Source organism: Vespa velutina, chromosome 2 (assembly GCF_912470025.1).
Source record: "Vespa velutina chromosome 2, iVesVel2.1, whole genome shotgun sequence".
NCBI lineage: Eukaryota > Metazoa > Arthropoda > Insecta > Hymenoptera > Vespidae > Vespa > Vespa velutina.
In genome coordinates, this window is record NC_062189.1 from 19,783,399 (window position 1) to 19,803,243 (window position 19,845).

The 19,845-nt window shown below is 44.8% G+C and overlaps 1 protein-coding gene and 2 long non-coding RNA genes across 12 annotated transcripts in view; 2 read left to right on the forward strand and 1 right to left on the reverse strand.

Moving 5' to 3' along the window:
• Window positions 1–19,845, reverse strand: part of LOC124946787 (protein sickie) — an 84,341-nt gene that overhangs the window by 38,676 nt on the left and 25,820 nt on the right. For 3 of the 10 annotated variants that reach the window (XM_047488013.1, XM_047488011.1, XM_047488010.1), the window contains 3 exons: window positions 17,912–18,029; window positions 17,461–17,513; window positions 6,683–6,852 (listed from right to left, as the gene is read on the reverse strand). In XM_047488013.1, coding sequence (XP_047343969.1) covers window positions 6,683–6,852; window positions 17,461–17,513; window positions 17,912–18,029 — 341 coding nt within the window. The other 7 variants (XM_047488012.1, XM_047488015.1, XM_047488018.1 and 4 more) reach the window with 7 other exon arrangements.
• LOC124946860 lies at window positions 160–8,745 on the forward strand. Its single transcript, XR_007100222.1, has 3 exons — window positions 160–413; window positions 2,201–3,929; window positions 6,722–8,745. It is a non-coding gene; the product is annotated as an uncharacterized LOC124946860 (long non-coding RNA).
• Window positions 15,562–19,845, forward strand: part of LOC124946861 — a 29,690-nt gene continuing 25,406 nt past the window's right edge. The window contains exons 1-2 of the long non-coding RNA XR_007100223.1: window positions 15,562–16,390; window positions 17,321–17,421. This is a non-coding gene — a long non-coding RNA (uncharacterized LOC124946861). The remainder of the gene's footprint in view (window positions 16,391–17,320; window positions 17,422–19,845) is intronic.

The window sequence follows — 19,845 nt, forward strand, 5'->3', positions numbered from 1 at the left end:
TGTAGCTTAAGAATTACACGTACAGCGCGATATCTCTTGGACCGAGTAAGTACTTTCTTGACACGCAACTTCCATTCTCGTTTCTCGTTTTACGCGCGAGCCTAATTTACGAGCCACCGCGAAGCTAACGCATATACGGACACCCACGTAGTCGAGAAAGAGCCGTGGACGTAGACACACCTTGCGCATTCTTTCTATTCGGTGACATCGGGGGACACCCTGCGGACTCTCGTACAAACGACGTTCCTTGTACAAACGACCGATTCGAGAAATTATTTCATTATTTATATTTGGGAACGATCGATCCCATCGACAGACACTATATAACCATAACCACTATATAACGTTAATAACGAAACTCAATGCCAAATCGGAAGAGGCTTTTATCCGAGCTGAATCTATTGGAAGGAAAGGTAAGTTTACGTAAGAATACGTATATCGTCACACCCTGTCGAACGCAGAGTCGTTCGATCGGTCTAATTCGTCGAACGGGCTCGGTGCGGAACGGTGCAACGGTAAACCATGCGAGATATTGGGGATAATTGTTGGTGATAGGAGACGGCAGCGAATGTCAGGCCGGTTCTCGGGTCCAGTTTGCGACGAGAAGAGACGATAATGACGACGACGGAGAAAGCACACGAAGCAGGAGCGAGCGAGCGAGCGAGCGAGCGAGAGAGAGAGAGAGAGAGAGAGAGAGAGAGAGAGAGAGAAAGCGGGTGTTGCACGTTGCGTTTTAGCTCTCGAGAGATAAATTTAGATAATCTCGAGAGAAAAAAAGGACCGAGTGCTTCTAGGAAAACCGAGCCGTTTAGCTACCTACGCCGGATGATGCTATTATAACGAAGTTTCGTCGTTGTTTTTCACCCTCAACACTGGATAACTATTCGTCGTACTTTGTTTCGACAAGACGATCGACTCCAGACTCGAAACGATCACCGTTCTTTGTTCCCTCCTAATCCTCTCTTTTTATTAAAGGGAGGCTCCTCGAAATTCGAATAATCGCCTTTTCATACGGAATTAAGAGCTTTATACTTAATAATATTCATAATGACGACTTTTTATCGTTGAACAAATGCAACGTATCAAACTATGCTTTGAGTTGAATCTCTTCAACGTACATACTTGACGTAATTTCAGGAGAAAAAGATAAGTTCTATCAACGCGAATACTCGAATGTACTTCCTCGGAAATATATCACCAGTCATAATTTCAATAGCTTATCTCATTTTCTTCCTGTCGGATCAATAACGAAAGCGTTTCAAAATGAAATTCTCCTTTGTCGAGCGACAAAGAAAAAAATTTATTCGCAATGTCATAATCCCGTTTCGTTCCGTTCTCGATGAGTTTTAATATGCGTCGAGCCCCAAGGCAAAATGCTCACGCGCACTCCTTCACATTCTTCCTAACGCATCAATAGTTTTACACAATATTCTTATGCTCTTTAAAGTCGAACTTGAGATCTTCTATTCGAGAAGACAATTTTTAGGCACGCAAACGACCGCGTATTTCATTCTCTTGCAAATTTTCCTTAATGAAGTAATTAGTCTGGAGAGTATAATAAAGAAGGTAATGAAATTAAAGGAAAAAAATGTTGTACGCTCGAGATTCATTAAAGCAGGTACATTTTGCCAAGGATCGAAGAAAAAAATAAAAGTATAGCTCGATCTTACTCGTTGGGTAATTCCCGAATGAGCGATCCTCCATTATAAACGAATTCTATACAACGGTCCAACGTGCGATCTTGAAGATCTCTCTCTCCCTCTCTCTCTCTCTCTCTCTCTTTTTTACTCGTACGTCTTTTTCGCTCTCTCTCTTTTTCTGCGAAGGATCTATTTCTGCGACCATTCACATTGAAAACATTGAGTCACTCTCGGAGTCGGTGATGTCTTTGAACTCGCACGCTAAATAAAGAGAAGCGCTGATGGAGCGAGCGAGCGAGCGAGCGAGCGAGAGAGCGAGAGAGAGAGAGAGAGAGAGAGAGAGAGAGAGAGAGAGAGAGAGCGCGCGTGAAATAATCGCACGAATCCCGGGCATAAATCAGCGAAATCGAGTGGCCTCGAGTGACAAAAAGCCACTGGAGGAGGACACGAAGGGCGACGACGAAAGGGTAGAAAAAGATGCATGCCTCGTTACACTTGTCTCTCTCCCTCCCACTCACTCTCCATATTCTTATCGATGAAATTTCATTTCTTTCTAATAGATATTATTCCATCTTTCTTCTTCTCGGGCACGATCGAGCGGAAAAGTAGAAAATGTCGAGGCTTGCCAATCTTTCATCTTGAATTCCTTCATCTCCTTGGAATTTCTAACGAGGCTAGATCGAGGACAAACAACTAGTGCCAACGTAACTACCATGCCAAGCATTCAAATCGGTGCTCGTCATCGTAATTGAGAATTTCGATAGGTCGAAGGAATCGGAATCTTGCCTTCGGATCATATTGAAATTCTTTCCTTTCTGACGCAGGAGAGATCGAAGGGAAGAGGGGAGTTTGTCAAAGGAAAAAATGCGAGTGAATTTGAAAAGGATTAATTTTGAAAGAAGAACGACGCGCACTTGGTGGTAAAGATTCGAGGAACATGGAAAACGCGTCGAAGCGTGTTTCGACGACGGCGACGGCGACGGCCAAGGTCTAACCGGTCTTCTCGACGACCCTCCAACGAGAAGAGAACGAACGAACGAACGAACGAACGAACGAGTCAGCTAGCGAGCGAGCGAGCGAGCGAACGAACGAACGAACGAACGAACGACAAGCAAGGAAGAAAGGGAGGGATCTGGTTTTCCTTCTCAATATAGATCGTAGCAGAGGGACTTTGCGTGGCTCGATTATTACGCGCCCACGCCCGCGCGTCCCTTACCACAGCACCATCCAGCAGCAACCCCTTACAATCGCCAACTGTCTACTCTCACAAAAGAGCCGTCTTTGGACGCTCGCGCGAGTAACAAAGAATCGGAATACATAAGCCGGGATAACGACGTGAATTTGGAGACAAACGATCCGATTCCGATGTTTTATTACATAGGGAAAAGCAAAAACTGTAACCAACCTTTTTGTCTTTTTCTTTTTTCTTTTTTTTTTTCTTATATAAACGCTCGATACGTTTTGACAGTTGGCTAATAAGAAGAATATCATTTGAATCGAATATCTATGGCTCGACAATGTGGCTCCATGATACAAGAAACGATGTTGGGAAGGAAAAGCGTCGTTGAATAGGTTATACATTCTAGTCGTAAAAAAAAGGGGGGAAATAGTTTCGACTCCGATCACCAGCTGCACGTTGTTGAGTTTTTAAAGGACGTTCATGTTTTGTATTACCATCGTCAAGCGCAGCTGTTATTTCTAGTGGCAGTCTTGGTATTATCGTTGCTACGATCGAAAGCGATACAGCGGTTAGAACGCGATTGCGTTGATATTCGAAAGAAATGGCGGGCCGACGCGATGCATAAACGCATATTAATTCTCATCTTGGATTCCACGTAGGCATCTAAGTTGTTTTGTCGTAAGAGTAGTAACGTGAGAGTAGAACGCGCGAAATACAAAAAGAAGGAATACCTGTGAGCTTCCGGCGAGTTCGGCAAGCTTCGTGCCTTTCTGCTGTTGCCGCTGCTTCCACTGTTACCCATATCGAGAGGACGCCTGCCGAACTTTATCGCCGAACGCTACGACTCCTCGTCGACAAAGGGAAAGATCGAGAGTGGATCGATCGGTCGATCGAGTCGCGAGAGGAAATGCGGTTAAGCACATTAGACGACGGGGCGTAAGGAGAGAGACCGACCGACCGACCGACCGACCGACCGACCGACCGAAAGAACGACCGAACGACCGAACGAACGAATACAACGACGCTAGAGAAGAGCTAGTCACGGAGGCGGCACACTATCTTCCGATCACTTCACACTCGAGGCTGTTCGATCGGACGATAACAAAAAAGTATGGAACAACTTTTCCTCCCCCCCCCCTCCTCCTCCTCCTCCCTTTATTCTCTGAGAGCAAGAACGTATCGGAGATGTCGCGCAACGATTTTCCTATCGATCGAACCAACGATTCGGACCGATCAAGACCGTCGTCCGACGACGAGGACGAATCTCTCGTACCGAGAGATCACCGAACATCTTTGCGGTTAAGGAATAATAGTTAATCCGTCGTAAATCTTAAGTACGAAAGGCGAAACGTTATGAAGAACACGACGACTCCGTACGGTTGTTCATGGTGCGGCCATGGTGCGTAGGCATCGTTGATGGCCCGTTTCAAACTGAGGCCCGAGAGAACACCATTCCCGTTCCCCCGTAGCACGTGGCTTCTCTCTCTCTCTTGACCGCCTCCGCCGCCGTCGCCACCGCCACCGCCACCGCCACCACCACCACTCTCTCTCTCTCTCTCTCTCTCTCTCTCTCTCTCTCTCTCTCTCTCTCTCTCTCTCTCTCTCTCTCTCTCTCTCTCTCTCTCTCTCTCTCTCTCTCTCTAGCATGAGCTTCGCCGAGTTTCCCCACCATCACCCTTTACGATAGTTCCGCTATCCTGCATCCTCTCTCCTGCGACTGTAGCTCCCTCTCTCTTTTTCTGTCTCTCGTTCGGTCGGTCGGTCGGTCGGTCGGTCGGTCGGTCGGTCGGTCGGTCGGTCGTAGCATCGGTCAAACCTTTGCAGCTCCGCGTATGCAGCGACTTTTCCTCTCTTCTTCTCGCGTTATCTGTCCTTCCTTCTTCACTGAATACCCATTTCCTCGACTCCGATCGTCGCGAATCTTCGTGCCGATCGGCGGATTCGTTTCTTGAGCCTTCTGCCCTTCTGACCGCTTCGTACTCCATCGTTCTCCATCGTTCTCCTTCGTCCTCCTTCGTTCTCCTTCGTCCTCCTTCGTCCTCCTTCGGTCAGTAGCACCATGTTCCTTTCCCTCGCCGAGCTGCTCGCCGCGCTCTTTCGATATCGCTGTGGCAATTTTAAAGCCATTTTTATGCTAACAAACCGCTCCTTCGCTTGGGCGCCTGCGCACGTGACTTTCCTTCCTTCCTTCCTTTACTCCAGGAGAAGACTATTATTACGAGCGTGGGCGCACCTCGCTCGTAACAATAATATTTCCTCCTTCGTTGGCAACATTTTCTTTTCGCTATATCTCTTCAACGTTTCCCTTTTAGAGCGGCTTTTTGGTATCTCTCGTCGAGGGGGTAAGTAAGGCCAGGCGATTTCTCACATTCGACATGCTTACCGATCTAGGAGAACCATTTGGCACGCTTCGAATAAACGTCGTTCCATCTATATCCGTGTTATACATGTGCGTCTACCAGGTCGCCATCGGGTTTTGCGCAAAATCCGTAAATCGTTCCCGGGTAAAATAAATTGAAATAGCTCGTTTCGAAAGTCGTTATTTCGAGACGGAATGCCTCGTGTCAAGGGAAGAGAATGTACGTTATGAGAATGCGTATATGCGTTTTAATATCGTACGCACGGCTCGATTAACGCTCGCGTTAATGAGCACTCGTGCTCGCGCGCCTCGGTCGTTAGGTACCAAAGAAACCTTTGCGCGTATCGATCTGCCGTTGGGAAGTAAAATGTTAAGCTCGCGACATTTCGTTGCGTTAGATTAAACCTACCTCGGAGATATTCCCTAAGATACATTTGCGGAAACGACCATTCGCCGAGTATCACTTTATCCTTCCTCGAGCAGAGCTCATCGAGGGAGCGATTCGTCGATTCGCTTTGACGCACGAACATGAATCGAATTTCAAAATCATCCCTAGTTTGGATCATTAAGGAATTCCTCGGCTCGGCGATGGCTTCCCTTTCTTTTTCTTTCTCTTGATCGCGTGGGTGAGCCCTCCCTTCGCGTCTAGAGCATATAATCGTAATAATAATCGACTCCGGCGAAAGGTCGATAACGTCTTTGTCTTTGTTCGATGGAAATACCTGAATGGCGATCGCCTTTGCGAAAAGCAAAGGAATCTTTTAATTCCTTCGTAATTAACGGAGAGACGCGATTCTTAAAAACGCGTTCTCTAAAACTCTCTAAGAAGTACCCCGTTACTAAGGTCGAACGAAACGGGAGTCCTCCTATGCTTCGATTCACCTTCCATTCGTTTAAATTATCATGCCAACCGTACTTCCTCTTTCTCGAGAATTAAGGGAGATGACATATATTAAATTTACGTAGTCGTATAGAATCTCCTTTCCAACTCGTTTTTCTAGAAAAATCTTTTTTCTGAAAAAAAAAAAAAAAAAAAAAAAAAGAAAAAAAGAAAAAAAGAAAAGAACATTTCTCGAGGATCGCGTCGGCACCATAAAGAGCGAGAACGTTCGTGAAAGAAAAAAGAAGAAGAAGAAGAAGAAGAAGGAAAAAAAGAAAAGACACATTATGCCTTATCTCTGCGCTTCTCTTTATACTAATACATTGTCGCATAATTATCGACCATCCATAAGAGACTTTCTTCTCTCGAGAAAATGAATCGACGAGATGGGAGACCTCGTGCGTGGTTTCCAATCTTCGTTTCATCGTATTCCATCGTACACAGTACCGTGGATCGATCGTCGATAAGAAAGGATATCGGAAGACGATTATACTCTGTTAGCGATCGTCGATAAAACGACGACGTCGATAACAACGAACTTTTCCATAGCTATGTCGAGCGCCGGTAATATTGTCGGTAGATTTCTACGTTATCTCGGGCTCGATAGCGTACGACGAATTTACCTGGGCATATCTTGAAGTTGTTTCGCTCTTTGCTTGTAGCGCGAGAGGGCGAAGAGCAGAGCGAGGACCGGCCAGAGGGTTGATCCTGCCGCTAGTTCTCCAGGATTCACAGCCCCCACGTCTGCCCCGAGCGCTCGGAGCGCTCCCACGCACAGGTTCACGTTCTCGACCTGCGCAACACAACGAGCAAACCTTTATGATCGATCATGAAAGAAGATGGGAAAAGATGAAAATGCGACCGCGTGAATCACCGAGCTTTGCCACCTGCCTATCTATCTAATCGGAAACATTTTTATATACTTAAGGCAGTCTATTTTTTGCCTACGAATAAGAATATTTACTTTAGATCACATTAATATTTCCATCGAGTAACCATCGCTAACCTGTCAAGTCTTAATCACGCTTATTTCGCATTTACGAATGGGGACGTATGTCCGTTCACCCTGCCATAATCATCGATCGAGTCACATATATTCCCTGTAATCCATATTAATCGAGTGAAATAATTACTCTCGAACATTACTCGCGAAACGGAGTCGACGAGTTAGAGACGACGAGGCGCTTACCAAATGCTACCATATTCAAATTATTCTCCTTCTCGTCTCTGAACGGCTGAACCCAATCCGTTGACGAATCGAGAAGCCGTTATCTACCCTATCGAATCGTTTGCTAGACGAATGAAAGAAACAAATGTCAGGTTTTTTTCTTTCATCCAAACGATGCCAGTACGGTCCCTTGCAAATACGATATATATATTTGCACGTTAAAGATCGTATCGTTATCGACGTGTCAACAATGGCTACGGACGGTGGGTACACATAATATAGGGACGGGCAACAGGTACGTACATATGTACGTGCGTGCATCATACATACATACACACATATGTGTATATAAAACATAGGCTCGAACCTATGCATTTGCTCGGTCGCTCACCCACAACGTCGGCTAATTACGACGACTCTCGAGTACGAGAAGAGCCAGTACAACGGAGTAAGAAATATAACACGAGATTTGTTTCAAACGATCGCTATCCGAACATCTCGCTGTACATTCATAGCTGGTACAGGAGCGTTACACTCGAAACTCGTACTCGGTGGTGGTCTCTTAACACAAAGGGACACTCTCTCGTGTAGAGAAGCTTCCACGAAACGTGACCACTGTGGTCATGGGCAGTATCGTGGTACTACCACCTTGTACTACGTTGCACGCGCGCGCTTAGTAGTACGCGGAGAAAGAGCTAGATAGATAGAGGTAGATGGTGAGAGAGAGAGAGAGAGAGAGAGAGAGAGAGAGAGAGAGAGAGAGAGAGAGAGAGAGAAAGAGTGCTCTTTTGTCTTCGGTGTCGGCTTTTACCCAGAAAACGAAGCGTGCTCGCATGGGCCACGATGATGACGACGCGACACAACAACGAATAAGAGGAGGAGGAGGAGAAACGTCGACGTACCGATACCACCGACCCTCTTTCTCTTCTCTCTCCGTTGTTGGTAAGGAAAGTGTAGACGCACGCGAAGAGTAAAGGGAGGGAGCGAGATGACTCACCCGATGATATCCTCCCGGGTGCTCTGCGCTCGCGCGCAACAGCTAGGTGAGCCAGGACTGTGCGCCCGTTGGCTCGTATAACGCGCAGCAACTATATACGCGTCTCTCTTGGCCGCGCGCGCGTCGCTCTGTAAACATATACATACGTACTTGCTGGCCGCGTTAAGTGTTACAGAACATTTTCACACACGTACGTATCTACGTGTTAGAGTAAATAAGACTATCGATTTATATATTATGCAATATTTTCATATGCGATACAGACCGATCGTTGAAAAATAAAGGAAAGGAAAAAAAAAAAAATTAAGTACCCTTCGATATTCTCCTGTTTATATCTCGTCTTTCGAGTTTTGTTTCTTCTTTACATCTCCGTAAGGAGTACTTCTCGTATCGTCTTACGGCTCTCTCACATCCACGCGAGATGACAGCCGTAAATGGCTATGGCGCGATCTCTTTTTAATGCGTTCCTTCTGTCTTTCAAATACATTGGCTCGCTACGACGACGTCGAACGACGACGTATTGGCCCTTTTTATTTAACCTCTGCCTTTTCCTCGAGCTTCCTCTCTATCGAGATCTCACGCGGAATCGAGGTAGAGCAGCAACTCGTAAAGGAAAGAACACGAAGTGAATTCTGATAACGAGGAGATCGTGAGACGACTCGAAAGTTTCTCATCGAAAGTCTCTCTACCATAGATCGATGATATATCTTTTATCTCTCCCATAAATCAAAAGCCGAGGAATCGTCAAAGAGGGCGAGGTAGGAACATCTTTGATTCTTATTATTACGGGTCAATTAAAAATAGCATTCGATTTACACGAATGATCGAGGATATATAAGCGAGAAAGAACTGTGTGCGAGAGAGAACGCGCGAGAGTCCGCGCAACCAAGTCGGGAAAAGAAGGAGAGCGCGTACGGAGAGAGAGCTCCAAAGATGGCCAGAGATGTCCCCTTATGGTAACGTCTTGGCTTCTCCCAGCGGACCGGCTCGGTGGAAGGAGAGCGAGAGAGAGAGCGAGAGAGAGCGAGAGAGAGCGAGAGAGAGCGAGAGAGAGAGAGAGAGAGAGAGAGAGAGAGAGAAATGGGAAAAGAAGAAAAGAAGAATTGCGCATAAATCGGCAAGCTGCATTTTTCCTCTCCCTTTCATACGCCGACGCGTAGCCGCGATGCCGCTGCTACGCCTACGAGAGACGATGACTATCGAGAGAAGCGTGCCTAAGAATAAAATGGAGATGTAACTCTCGCTAAAAGAAGGTTTACGCCTCATCGAGAGCGTCCCAAGATCACTAGCGGGTGGAAACGTTTAAACGAGCGAGTTCGGTTCTTCGAGCCGGAAGACCGGCTCCGTTCTACATATACTATGTAGCCGTTCTACATATACATATGCAATATGTAACGTCGAGAATGGCATAGAGAAACGGAGCCAGTGGGGAAAGGCAATAATTGCCCTGCGGATGCCTGCCTGCACGGATAAATGTCTTCGCGAGGGTCCTAATTGAGCATCCCACTCGAAGACACACTCTTACTACCGGCTAGCAACGACTAGCATTCTATTTGATTTTATAGAAAAGAAGACATTTTCCGGAATTTCTTCGACCTAACTAATAACGGAATTTAAAGTGGATCACCCATTAAATTTCGATTACTCGTTGAAAATAATCTTTAAACTTTTCGGACGGCGTTACACTCCTCTTTCAACAATTTCTTGCTCGATGTCGCAATATCTCTTTATTCGTTCGATAAAGCTAAGAAACTTTTACTAGTCTCACAAGCCGGCATACGCCGTTGCTTTCCACCAATGGCTATATTTATATTTAGAGGAACTTTCTTTCTAAGCGATTTACGGATGTAGGGCTATATACTATTTTTAAAAGGAATACTTGCACACCAACACTATCGTTGCAAACTTTCCTAAACGTCATTTTCAATCCCATTGAAATTAATTCAAGTAAGACACGATTCGCCGTCTCTTTCAAGATTTCCTCTTCGAGATTTTCTGACACCTTATCGCAGGAGCGACGAGGAAAAACTAGATGGAGAGTGGGAGGGGGTTGGGGGTAGGAGAGAGAATCCCCAAGACCGGGGCGCCGCGCCGGTATAAGGAGGGTAAGGATGGATTATATTTAGACGACTCGTGCCTTCCGGACTTTCCTCGATGTTACAGTCATCCGATTCATGAGCGGCCACGCGTACAGACAGACACTGCCTGACTTTTCTTCTCTTGGGCCATGTGCGACGACGCTACTAAACTTTACGTAATTATTGCGAAAGATTAAGACGGAGAGAAAGAGAGCCGAGTTTTTTTTTCTTTTTCTTTTACTCGAATATATACATATATACGTATATACATATATACATACATACATACATACATACATACATACATACATACATACATACATATATATATATATATATATATATATATATATATATATATATATATATATTTCTCCTATCTTTTCTCATTCGATATTCTACATTATATTCTTTTATTTATATTTCGAGGACCTGTCTCGAGACTATTCTACGACAAATTTAATAAAAATGACCCGATAAATTCTACAAATTATTGAAGCGAATTGAAAAGAGTCGTTGAAAAATGTCTAAAAGACGTTTTAAAAGACGTTTCGCGAATTAGGTCGAACGAACAAAGTTTTAAGTAGATCCTTCGAGTTTTTTGGACGCTATCGATTGTTTTGACTCGGAAAATGGACGAAAAAAGGAATGACATTTCGAAATTGTTAAATTGTTAAAAGTTTCCTTTGATTTTCGACGGAGGAGGAAAAGGAACGGAAAAAGAAGAAGACGATCGGGAAGGACGTTTCGATCGTCATCGATCACGTCCGATCGTATCTCGACGACGGCCGCGTCGTCCTTGGCCCCTATGCGCTTGTACTCGGTCCACTCGATTTCTTTTATAGAATCAACTAGATGACCGTTTCGTTGGAGCAGTTTCTTCGGCCTTGATCGCGGCGAGATCGTACTTACGTTCTTACTTACGTACGTTACGTACGTTACGTACGTTACGTCAACGAGACGTTGCGAGAGGAAAGAAAAAGTCGTAGCTAATGCTTCTTAGGCAAAGCTTGGTTTTTTCTTCTTCTTTTTTTTTTTTCTTTTCGTACGGCCAGCGCCTGGTGACGCGACGGTGAGCACGAGCGAGGATTGCCTTAGCTCGGATAATTCTCCTTTTTTGCTTCTTTTTCTTTTTTTCTTTCGCGGCAGCGCTAGGAATGTGCCTCGAAATCCTTCGTATATATACGTCTAACAGGTCCGTCGTGCGCCATTTGAAAATTCCACGGTTCTGGGTAACGCTAAATTAATAATATTTCTAAGATCGACGCAATTTCTCCACTGACCTGGACCTTATATATATGGGGAAGGAGTAAAGTAAAAGGAAGGAATAAATGTTCAATGAGGCTTAAACGATAATACAAGCAGAATAATTATAGTAAAAGAAGTCGTAGGAAGAAGGAGCTAGTGGGATAATGTCTCTGAAAAGATTACGGACGCGTTGCATCGATCGTGAGAGATTGAAAAGTAGCGAGGACTCATTGGACGCGTTATCGTGTCACTCGTAATAGACGAGGATATCTCTCGTTTAACTCTTTCGACGGCGCAGCGTGTCACGATGAAACCTTCGCGACTAGGTCGAATCCATCTCCGAGGTCGCAATTTCCGAGTTGCTCCGAGTTATATTATCTCGCGCTCGCTTACGCGCGAGATCCCATAATTTCATAGGTGTAGCTACTATCTCTGGTAATGGGAATAGGAAATAGAGGCGAGTTAGACACTCGGCTGACCTTACACGCTCGAGAAAAATGTAAAAGGACGAGCGAAATGGATGTCAAGGATTTTCACGAGTCGCGGAATAAGGTAGAACGTATCGTGGCAAACGAGCGAACCCAACGCCCTTTCACCTATCCCACCTCTTTCCTTTTTCCCTCGCTCGTAGTCGGTCTGACTTTTGCATACCGGATATGTGCGAATGCTATCACCGCCTTTCCATATATATTATATCTTGGACGTGTTAAAGGCCCATAAAATAGAAATCATTTTCGAATTCAATATCATCTATATTGGAACGTAAGAGAGAAAAGGGAAGAGATATAAGAGGATATAACGTTAATATCCCAGACGGGTTCGACGGCTCGGAGTCGTCGTCGGGGGCCAGTTCGCACGCTCGACGATCGAACGTGAGCAAGTAGATGCCGATAGAAGGCGAATAGATGCCGATGCGTACTGGATCGAGGCACGGCGAAGCAACGCGAAAGAGTCGATTCCAAGGCACACGTGAGAGCTTTTTCAAAACGTTGCGAGAAACGAGCGGCTTCTGCCGATGCCAAGCCGCTTCGGCGAAGCCGCACTAACGTCAACTTGGAGACAGACTTCGCTCCGGCCGGAAATGTTGGAATTTGTTTCAACGCGACACGATGACGCGTCTGCCATTTTTTAATGCCACCATTCGCCTCGATGCGACTCCTTTTCTTTTTTTGCCCCTCTCTTATTTTCTCAACGAACGACGAGCGTGCGAGCGAGCGGTCGGACGAACGGAACCGAGAAATGACAGTACTCGACGACGGCACTTATATACGTACGGCGTATAACATTTTGCGATAACTATAAAAAAGACAGATATCTACGTTTCGATAATACGTCGAGTTTATCTATTACGAGAATTTTTAAAAAGCACTTTGCCTATCGTTCCTCGTAAAATTCCTTTTTTACGACCTCCCCGCGAATAATTATACTCGAGTAAAAACTTGTTGAAAATTCGATTCTATCGTCAAGACTTAACTAAACGTTTAACCAAGACGTCCGCGTTAACGTGCGCGCGCGCGCGCGAGAGAGAGAGAGAGAGAGGATATATCGTGGGAATCGAATTTTCATTGTTTTTTCCATTATTCCAAGATAAATTCCTTAAATTAAATCCAATTAGACGGCGAGGCGATCGCAAATTCCTTCAGAATCTTCACGACGTTGCCATCGTTGTCCCCAATTAATGCTCGCTTCATTTAACGTACAAATATTCCACCGAGCGAGCATGCAGATTAATCTTTCTTATTATCCAATCTCGTTGGAAGAATCGTTGCTCGTCGACGACGACGAAAACGTTCTTTCAAGATTATGCGAGATGACGAGATCTAGTATTCGAATTAGCAACGCTAAAGATCAAGTTGTTACAAAGGAAAGCTTAATTATCACACTAAAATAACAATCAAATTGGATTTATTATCATTGTAAATGACATATTTGATTCGATCCGTCGCGCTACAAGATCCAGCATTGTCTCGCGAAAAATCGGTAAGAAAAGAAAGGTAAAACTTATTTCCCGCCAAGTGGTACTCGACGCCATGTTACGTTGGCAAAAAGTAGCGGGCCGTTTAAGCGAGATTACTTACTCGGGGATGCCCGGTCTAAACGGCCTAGACGATATCGATTGCCACTGGTCTTGCACGCTATTCCCTTTTATCGGTCGATCGCCGAGAGATAAACGCTGGTCTAAGCATAAGGGGTATCCACAATCGACGGCGACCATTGGCCCACGATTATCGTGATCCCGCGCGCGGATCGCGCACCGTCATCGTCACTCGCTACGAACTCGCTCAAAGAGAAATATTGCCTTTCGTCCTCGTTGGCCGAGCCAATTAATTGTCGCTTCATCGGGCATGAAAATATTGCTTCGAGACCGTCCTCGTACCTATTTATAATTTTCTTAAAGAAGATTATAAATTCTCTCTCTCTCTCCCTCTCTCTCTCTCTCTCTCTCTCTCTCTCTCTCTATCTATCTATCTATCTATCTATCTATCTTCCTCTTTCTTCATAACGAAAAAGTAAACGCGCCCGGAACTAGTTTCTGCGTTCTCTCCTTTACAAGTACTTACTGGGATCGTCGACTCTTCAAAAGTACACGCTTCTTCGCGAGAAACGTCTAACGACTCGTTATTGCGAGAATCCCTTACATACGATCGATCCTCATCCTCCTCCTCTTTCGTTTTTCTCTCATACTTTGTGCCTTTCCTTCGCCGCTGCTGATATTTACAATATATCTTGTTGTTAATCCTTCTCACCTTGACGAGCGATCGCAAAATTTCCGAGTATTTCCAACGAGATAAATATCGTCGCGCACTCTTCTCCCCGCAAACTTTTCCAGTATCGTTTTCCCGACAGGAATCACCGGTCGAGTGGCAAGAGCAGCAACGATCTCGCCGATTCGCTGCTCGGCAGTCTTGCTACTACTGGACCCACGGTAAGACACCAACCGACGAGAGAGAGAGAGAGAGAGAGAGAGAACGCGCGGAGCACGAGGTAGAGGTAATGTATCCGGCGAGTGGACGGATGGGGTGGGGGACGAACAGGAGAAAGAGAGAGAGAGAGAGAGAGAGAGAGAGAGAGAGAGAGAGAGAGAGAAGAACGAAACGCGAGCATCGCTGTGTTGGTGGAACTCTGGAAGAATAATTCGTTCTCATATGCGAGCCATAAAGCAACATCCGAGCAGGTATCCACGTGGCTCCTCGTGCCGATCCCGTCGCGCGATTGGTCCGTCTAAAGATGCCATAAGACGTTACTTCGTGCACATGTCCATGTGAAATGTTCTGGCACGCGACGACGTAAAATCTATTTAGACTAATTATTACACAACGCGGAATTATACAACGAAATGGCGCCATATCGCTAGAATATATCCACGAAAGGACAATCATTACGAAAAGGAAGAGAGGTCTCATAGGAAATTGCACGTTGCGCGGATTAACATGGAACGACCTCACCTCTTCGTACGTTCTTGCGCGTTCCTACGAAGCGCTTACTTCGTTATATCGAACGTTCAATTACAGTTATTAAAGGTAGACAATTATAAATCATTAGATCGAATTATAACGGGAACGTAGGACAAATTCCTGTACGTTACAAAGCGAATGGCTAGGATTAATAACAAGCGCGTTGGAAATCTCATTCGCTTGGTAGGTAAGAACGTACGGTAAGAATCCCTCTTTCATTCAGTCGATCTCGACACTGTCAACAATCCATTTACAATCCATTTATACGAACGCGAAAGAAGGAACTTTCTTTGAAATTTCTGTCGACTCGCGACGGATATTTACAAATGTCTTTTCTACGATCGAAAGATTTCTAGTGATTAGTTAAATACTTCACAAGGATCCTACCTACATATGTAAATACGTATGTTCCTACAAGGGATATTTACCTTCGATGGATAGATATCTTGTTGAAGAATAAAAAAAAAAGAAAAAAAAAAAAAAAAAAAAAAAAAAAAAAAAAGGAAAAAAAAAAGAAAAAAAAAAGAAAAAAAAAAGAAAGACAGGAAAAAAGATTCATCGGAGATATCGAGAGGTCCTACTTACGGTGCGGCGAGCTTTTATTTATAAAATTATCGCGTAGAGTCTCATTAGAACCAAAGCAGTGGTTGACTAATATATACGGAGAATGAGTCAGAGCCATGCGACGAAACGAGTGGACCACTCTGCGAAATAGAAATAGATCGCGACGAACCGAGTGGACGCGGTCGAAGATATACGGCGTTGTGCCTCGCGCTGTTCGAGTTCTACTTTGGATCTTTTCAAATTTTTAATGGCGTAGAGTCAATATTAAATCCATAAATTGAAAGAAAAAAATCGCATCATCGATCACCTTTATATTAGCGAAGAAATTGTGAAAGCTCGTAATAAAATTGCCAGTTTCTTGTTCCAGCTGTTTGTCGTTCAACGACAAGAGAAAGAGGATAGAGAGAAGGAGACGGGACCGCATGTAAGTCGCGTGCTGCGCGTTAGCCCGAAGGCAAAACACGTGATTTGACTTTCGCGCTCGCGCGTTCAACCGTAGCGATACCCGTGCGCGCGCGCGCGCGCGAACGTTTTAATTATAGACCCAAGCCCTTCTTTTCTCTCTCAGTCCTCTTTTTCCTCATCTTCTCGCGTCCACCCTCGACACCGCGAAATCGGCGAGGCAGACCGACGCGCGTCTACCGCGCGGAGCACGCGCTCGTTTCTACGACGACGTCAACAACAACGAGGGTAGCATCAAAAGTGCCAAAGATTACTTCCAACGCTTGCCTTTTTTTTTCTCTTCCCTACGAGAGCTTTACGATTCCGATCGTGAGCTCGAAAACGTTACTGGCTTAACAACGAGGCGAACAGTTTATCAGGTATATTTAGCGCTTTCCTTTTTTCAAGTACTATAATATTCGTTAATTGGTCGGACTTCCAAAGGAAAAAAAAAAATATATATATATATATATATATATATATATATATGTATATTCTTACCTTCTACGAAGGGAGGATCGAAAGACTAGTAGTAGCGGAATTTCTAACAAGCTTAAATATATCTTTCGTAATACAATTCCTTGTCCCTTTTTAACGCGAAGGAGGCCAGAACAGATGTTAACTATGGATTATGCAAATGTGGACGGTAGGTTAACGCTTGACAATTGGAAATATAATAGGCCTATGATTCTCATCCGGAAGCGACGTTGCTCTTTCTCAGCGATGCACCAGCGCGCATCTCCATCGAGTGTCCCTCTCCCGCTCCATACTTCTTTACATCCTTATGGTATGCCACTCCTCTAGGGTACTACTTCTTTACATCCTAATTTTACCCCCTGGCTTTTCTTCCCTCGTTCGATGCTCGACCAATGCTCTTTTCGGGAGACCGACGCAAAATTGGAATGAAAATAAACGGATCGTGAGAGAGACTAGGAGTAGTAATACGAGCCACGAGTTAAACGCGAGACCAGTTTTACGAGGACATTATTTACGATTTGATTTTACTAGATTTTATGACGCGATGATGCGCCTCAACCTTGCGGCTGGAAATGTTATTTCTCTCGCGAAACTTTAATGATAATAACATACGAAAAATAGCCACGGCGCACAAGGCATTAATTATTAACAAATGATAATTTTTATAAAATTTTAAAATATCTTTACGCAAATGTTATCGCTCACAATGCACTCTAAATTATCCATAAACGACTAAGTATACATGTAGTTGGCCGGCTTTAGCTGCGCGGACGAACCGCGACGCTTTTCTTGACTTTCTTTACGTGCCCTAAACGTGCTTTCTATTTTTAAAGGACAACTCCGTAAGCCACCGTAGAAGCCGACACTTTAATGGACTCGCCGAGGAAGCGAGTAAGGACGTTGTACTTAGCGCGTCAGGAAGTCGATGGGAAACGTAACGTATTATAATATTATCAAGGATATCGGGACTCACCATTTGTTGAACGCTCTTGGGCTTCCGGTTAACGTCGATCACCTTTTGATTCGCTGAAAAATAAGAAAGAAACGAATGGCCAAATCAATTAATTTATTTCGTTTCCTCGGAAGGCCTCGGAGGCCTTAGGCGAATTTTTTTAATCGTTTCCTTTGATAAAGCTAAGGTGCGTGCGCAGGAGCAAAGACAGATGTGTGTGTGTGTGTGTGTGTGTATACATATGTGTATATATATATATATATATGTATATATGTACGGACGTATTATGTAGAATAATGCGTATAGCTATTCGTTGTAGGTAACTGTCCAACTCCATAAGCGAATAAACGAGCACAAGTAGATGTAGGTACTGTTACTCGTTTGTCCGTGCGCGTCAAATCGGTTTACGTGTCGTTCAACGAGATCGTCAACGGCAATGAAGCAAGCCGGAATAAAGAGATATATCACTTACTGACAGCTTCCACCAAATCGGCAAGGAGCACTCCGTCGCAGAGATCGGCTTGGAGATCGGAGACTCGTCTCTTCGAGCCACCTCGCTCGAGATAATAATTCGCCCAGTCGGTGTAGATCTGTATATATATATATAACAAAGAGAAATGAAATTTTATGGGACGAATCGCTACATACTTGTATATACATCTAGTACACGTAGAGTCGTTCGTAGTCCGCGCGTAGACGAAGGAGGTTCGTGGAAGGAACGTAACCGGCGATCTCTCATTGGTACGTCGATCGCACGATCGCACGTCCCATCACGTACTCGCACTTACGATCATTAACCGTACGTACGTACGTAACCACCGAAGGCGAAGGCACGTTCGTCGGACGACGTGAGCCATGCAACGTCGGAGTAAACGTTCAATTTCTAATCGAAACGGTCGTCCGACGTTTTGCTCTAGTTAGTCGAATGAATGTGATAAACTTTTGTCGGAAAGCACGAACTTTCTTTAGTCCGTTCGGCTGGGTCGATGGTACGTTCGAAAGAAAGAATAAAGGAGAAGGGATATATACCTGTACAATGTTGCGAGTAGAATCGGCTTTAATATCGTCGGTAGAACTGCGCACGGATCTCGGTGCCCTGATACAAGCCATGATTCCGATCGCACCTTACTAATTATAGTCCTTCTAGACTCATAGAGACACACTGGTAAAAGCTAAGCGCTCACTCGGAGCAACCTAGATACAATTGCACTTTAATCAAGAACTTTGCACAACGCTATGATCGGAAACCAACGATCTTTTCACTCGTTCTATTCGCTCATCCCCTATTAAACGTTCTATCATCTCTTCCAACCTCCTTTCTTCTTCTTTTCCCGTCTATATATCTCTTTCACACTTGAGACAACGGTAGAGAGAGAGAGAGAGAGAGAGAGAGAGAGAGAGAGAGAGAGAGAGAGAGCGCGCGAGAGAGAGAGAGAGAGGGAGAGAGAGAGAGAAGGAAAGAAAAATAAGAAAAAAATCCTTGTCAACTCGACTGCGGAATGAATGAAGGAAGGACGTTTTCACTTCATGCAACATTCACGGCTCTTCTCGCGTTTCGTCTTACGTTCTCCCAAGGAAAGGGGAAATTTGAGGAGGAGGAAGGAAAATAAGAAGAAAAGAAAGAACAAAGAGGAACGTTCCTTCTTATTAATCAACCGGGAAACGAAGGAATATATTCGACGATCATAATCGTCGATCGTAACTCGTCATTCCCTGATCGGGATCTATCCGAGAGGCGGAAAAACGTAACGCGTCGTTCCTCCTCCTCCTCCTCCTTCTTCTCATCCTCGGCGGGTGACGTAAACGACACCTCCTCTCTTCCCACGTTCCTCTTTTATTCGTCGAATCGTTCGGATCAAAGTTTGCCTTCGCGTTCGGGTCCTTCTTGGTGCGATTACCGAGAGAAGAACGAGATGGCTCGAGGCGCATCGTGAGCGCGCGACCACGATGGACTACTTCTCCTCTCCTTTCTTTTATCTTTTCTCTCGCGTCTCTACCGAAACAACGAGACGCAACGCGTCTATACGGCGCGACGCACCGGACGTAACTGAATACACGCCTCGGCTACTTATCCCCGCGTAGGTGCGTACCCTATCCCCTCTCTTTCGCCCACTCCCTATCTCTCTTTCTCTCTTACTTCCACTCTCTTATTCGCTTTCCCTCTTTCTCTCTCTTTCTCTCTCTCCTTCTCTCTCTCTCTCTCTCTCTCTCTCTCTCTCTCTCTCTCTCTCTCCATCTTAATATCTCAAGATAATATTCTATGATATTTCTTTATTTTCGAACGCAACTTTAACTTTTGGCTCGTTTCGGATCAGCACGGTCTCTTCTATGTCCTCTTACCTTTTCACGCTAACGTGTCTTCTGAAAGAAGACGAGGATCGTTTACCTTCCAGCTGATATATCCGG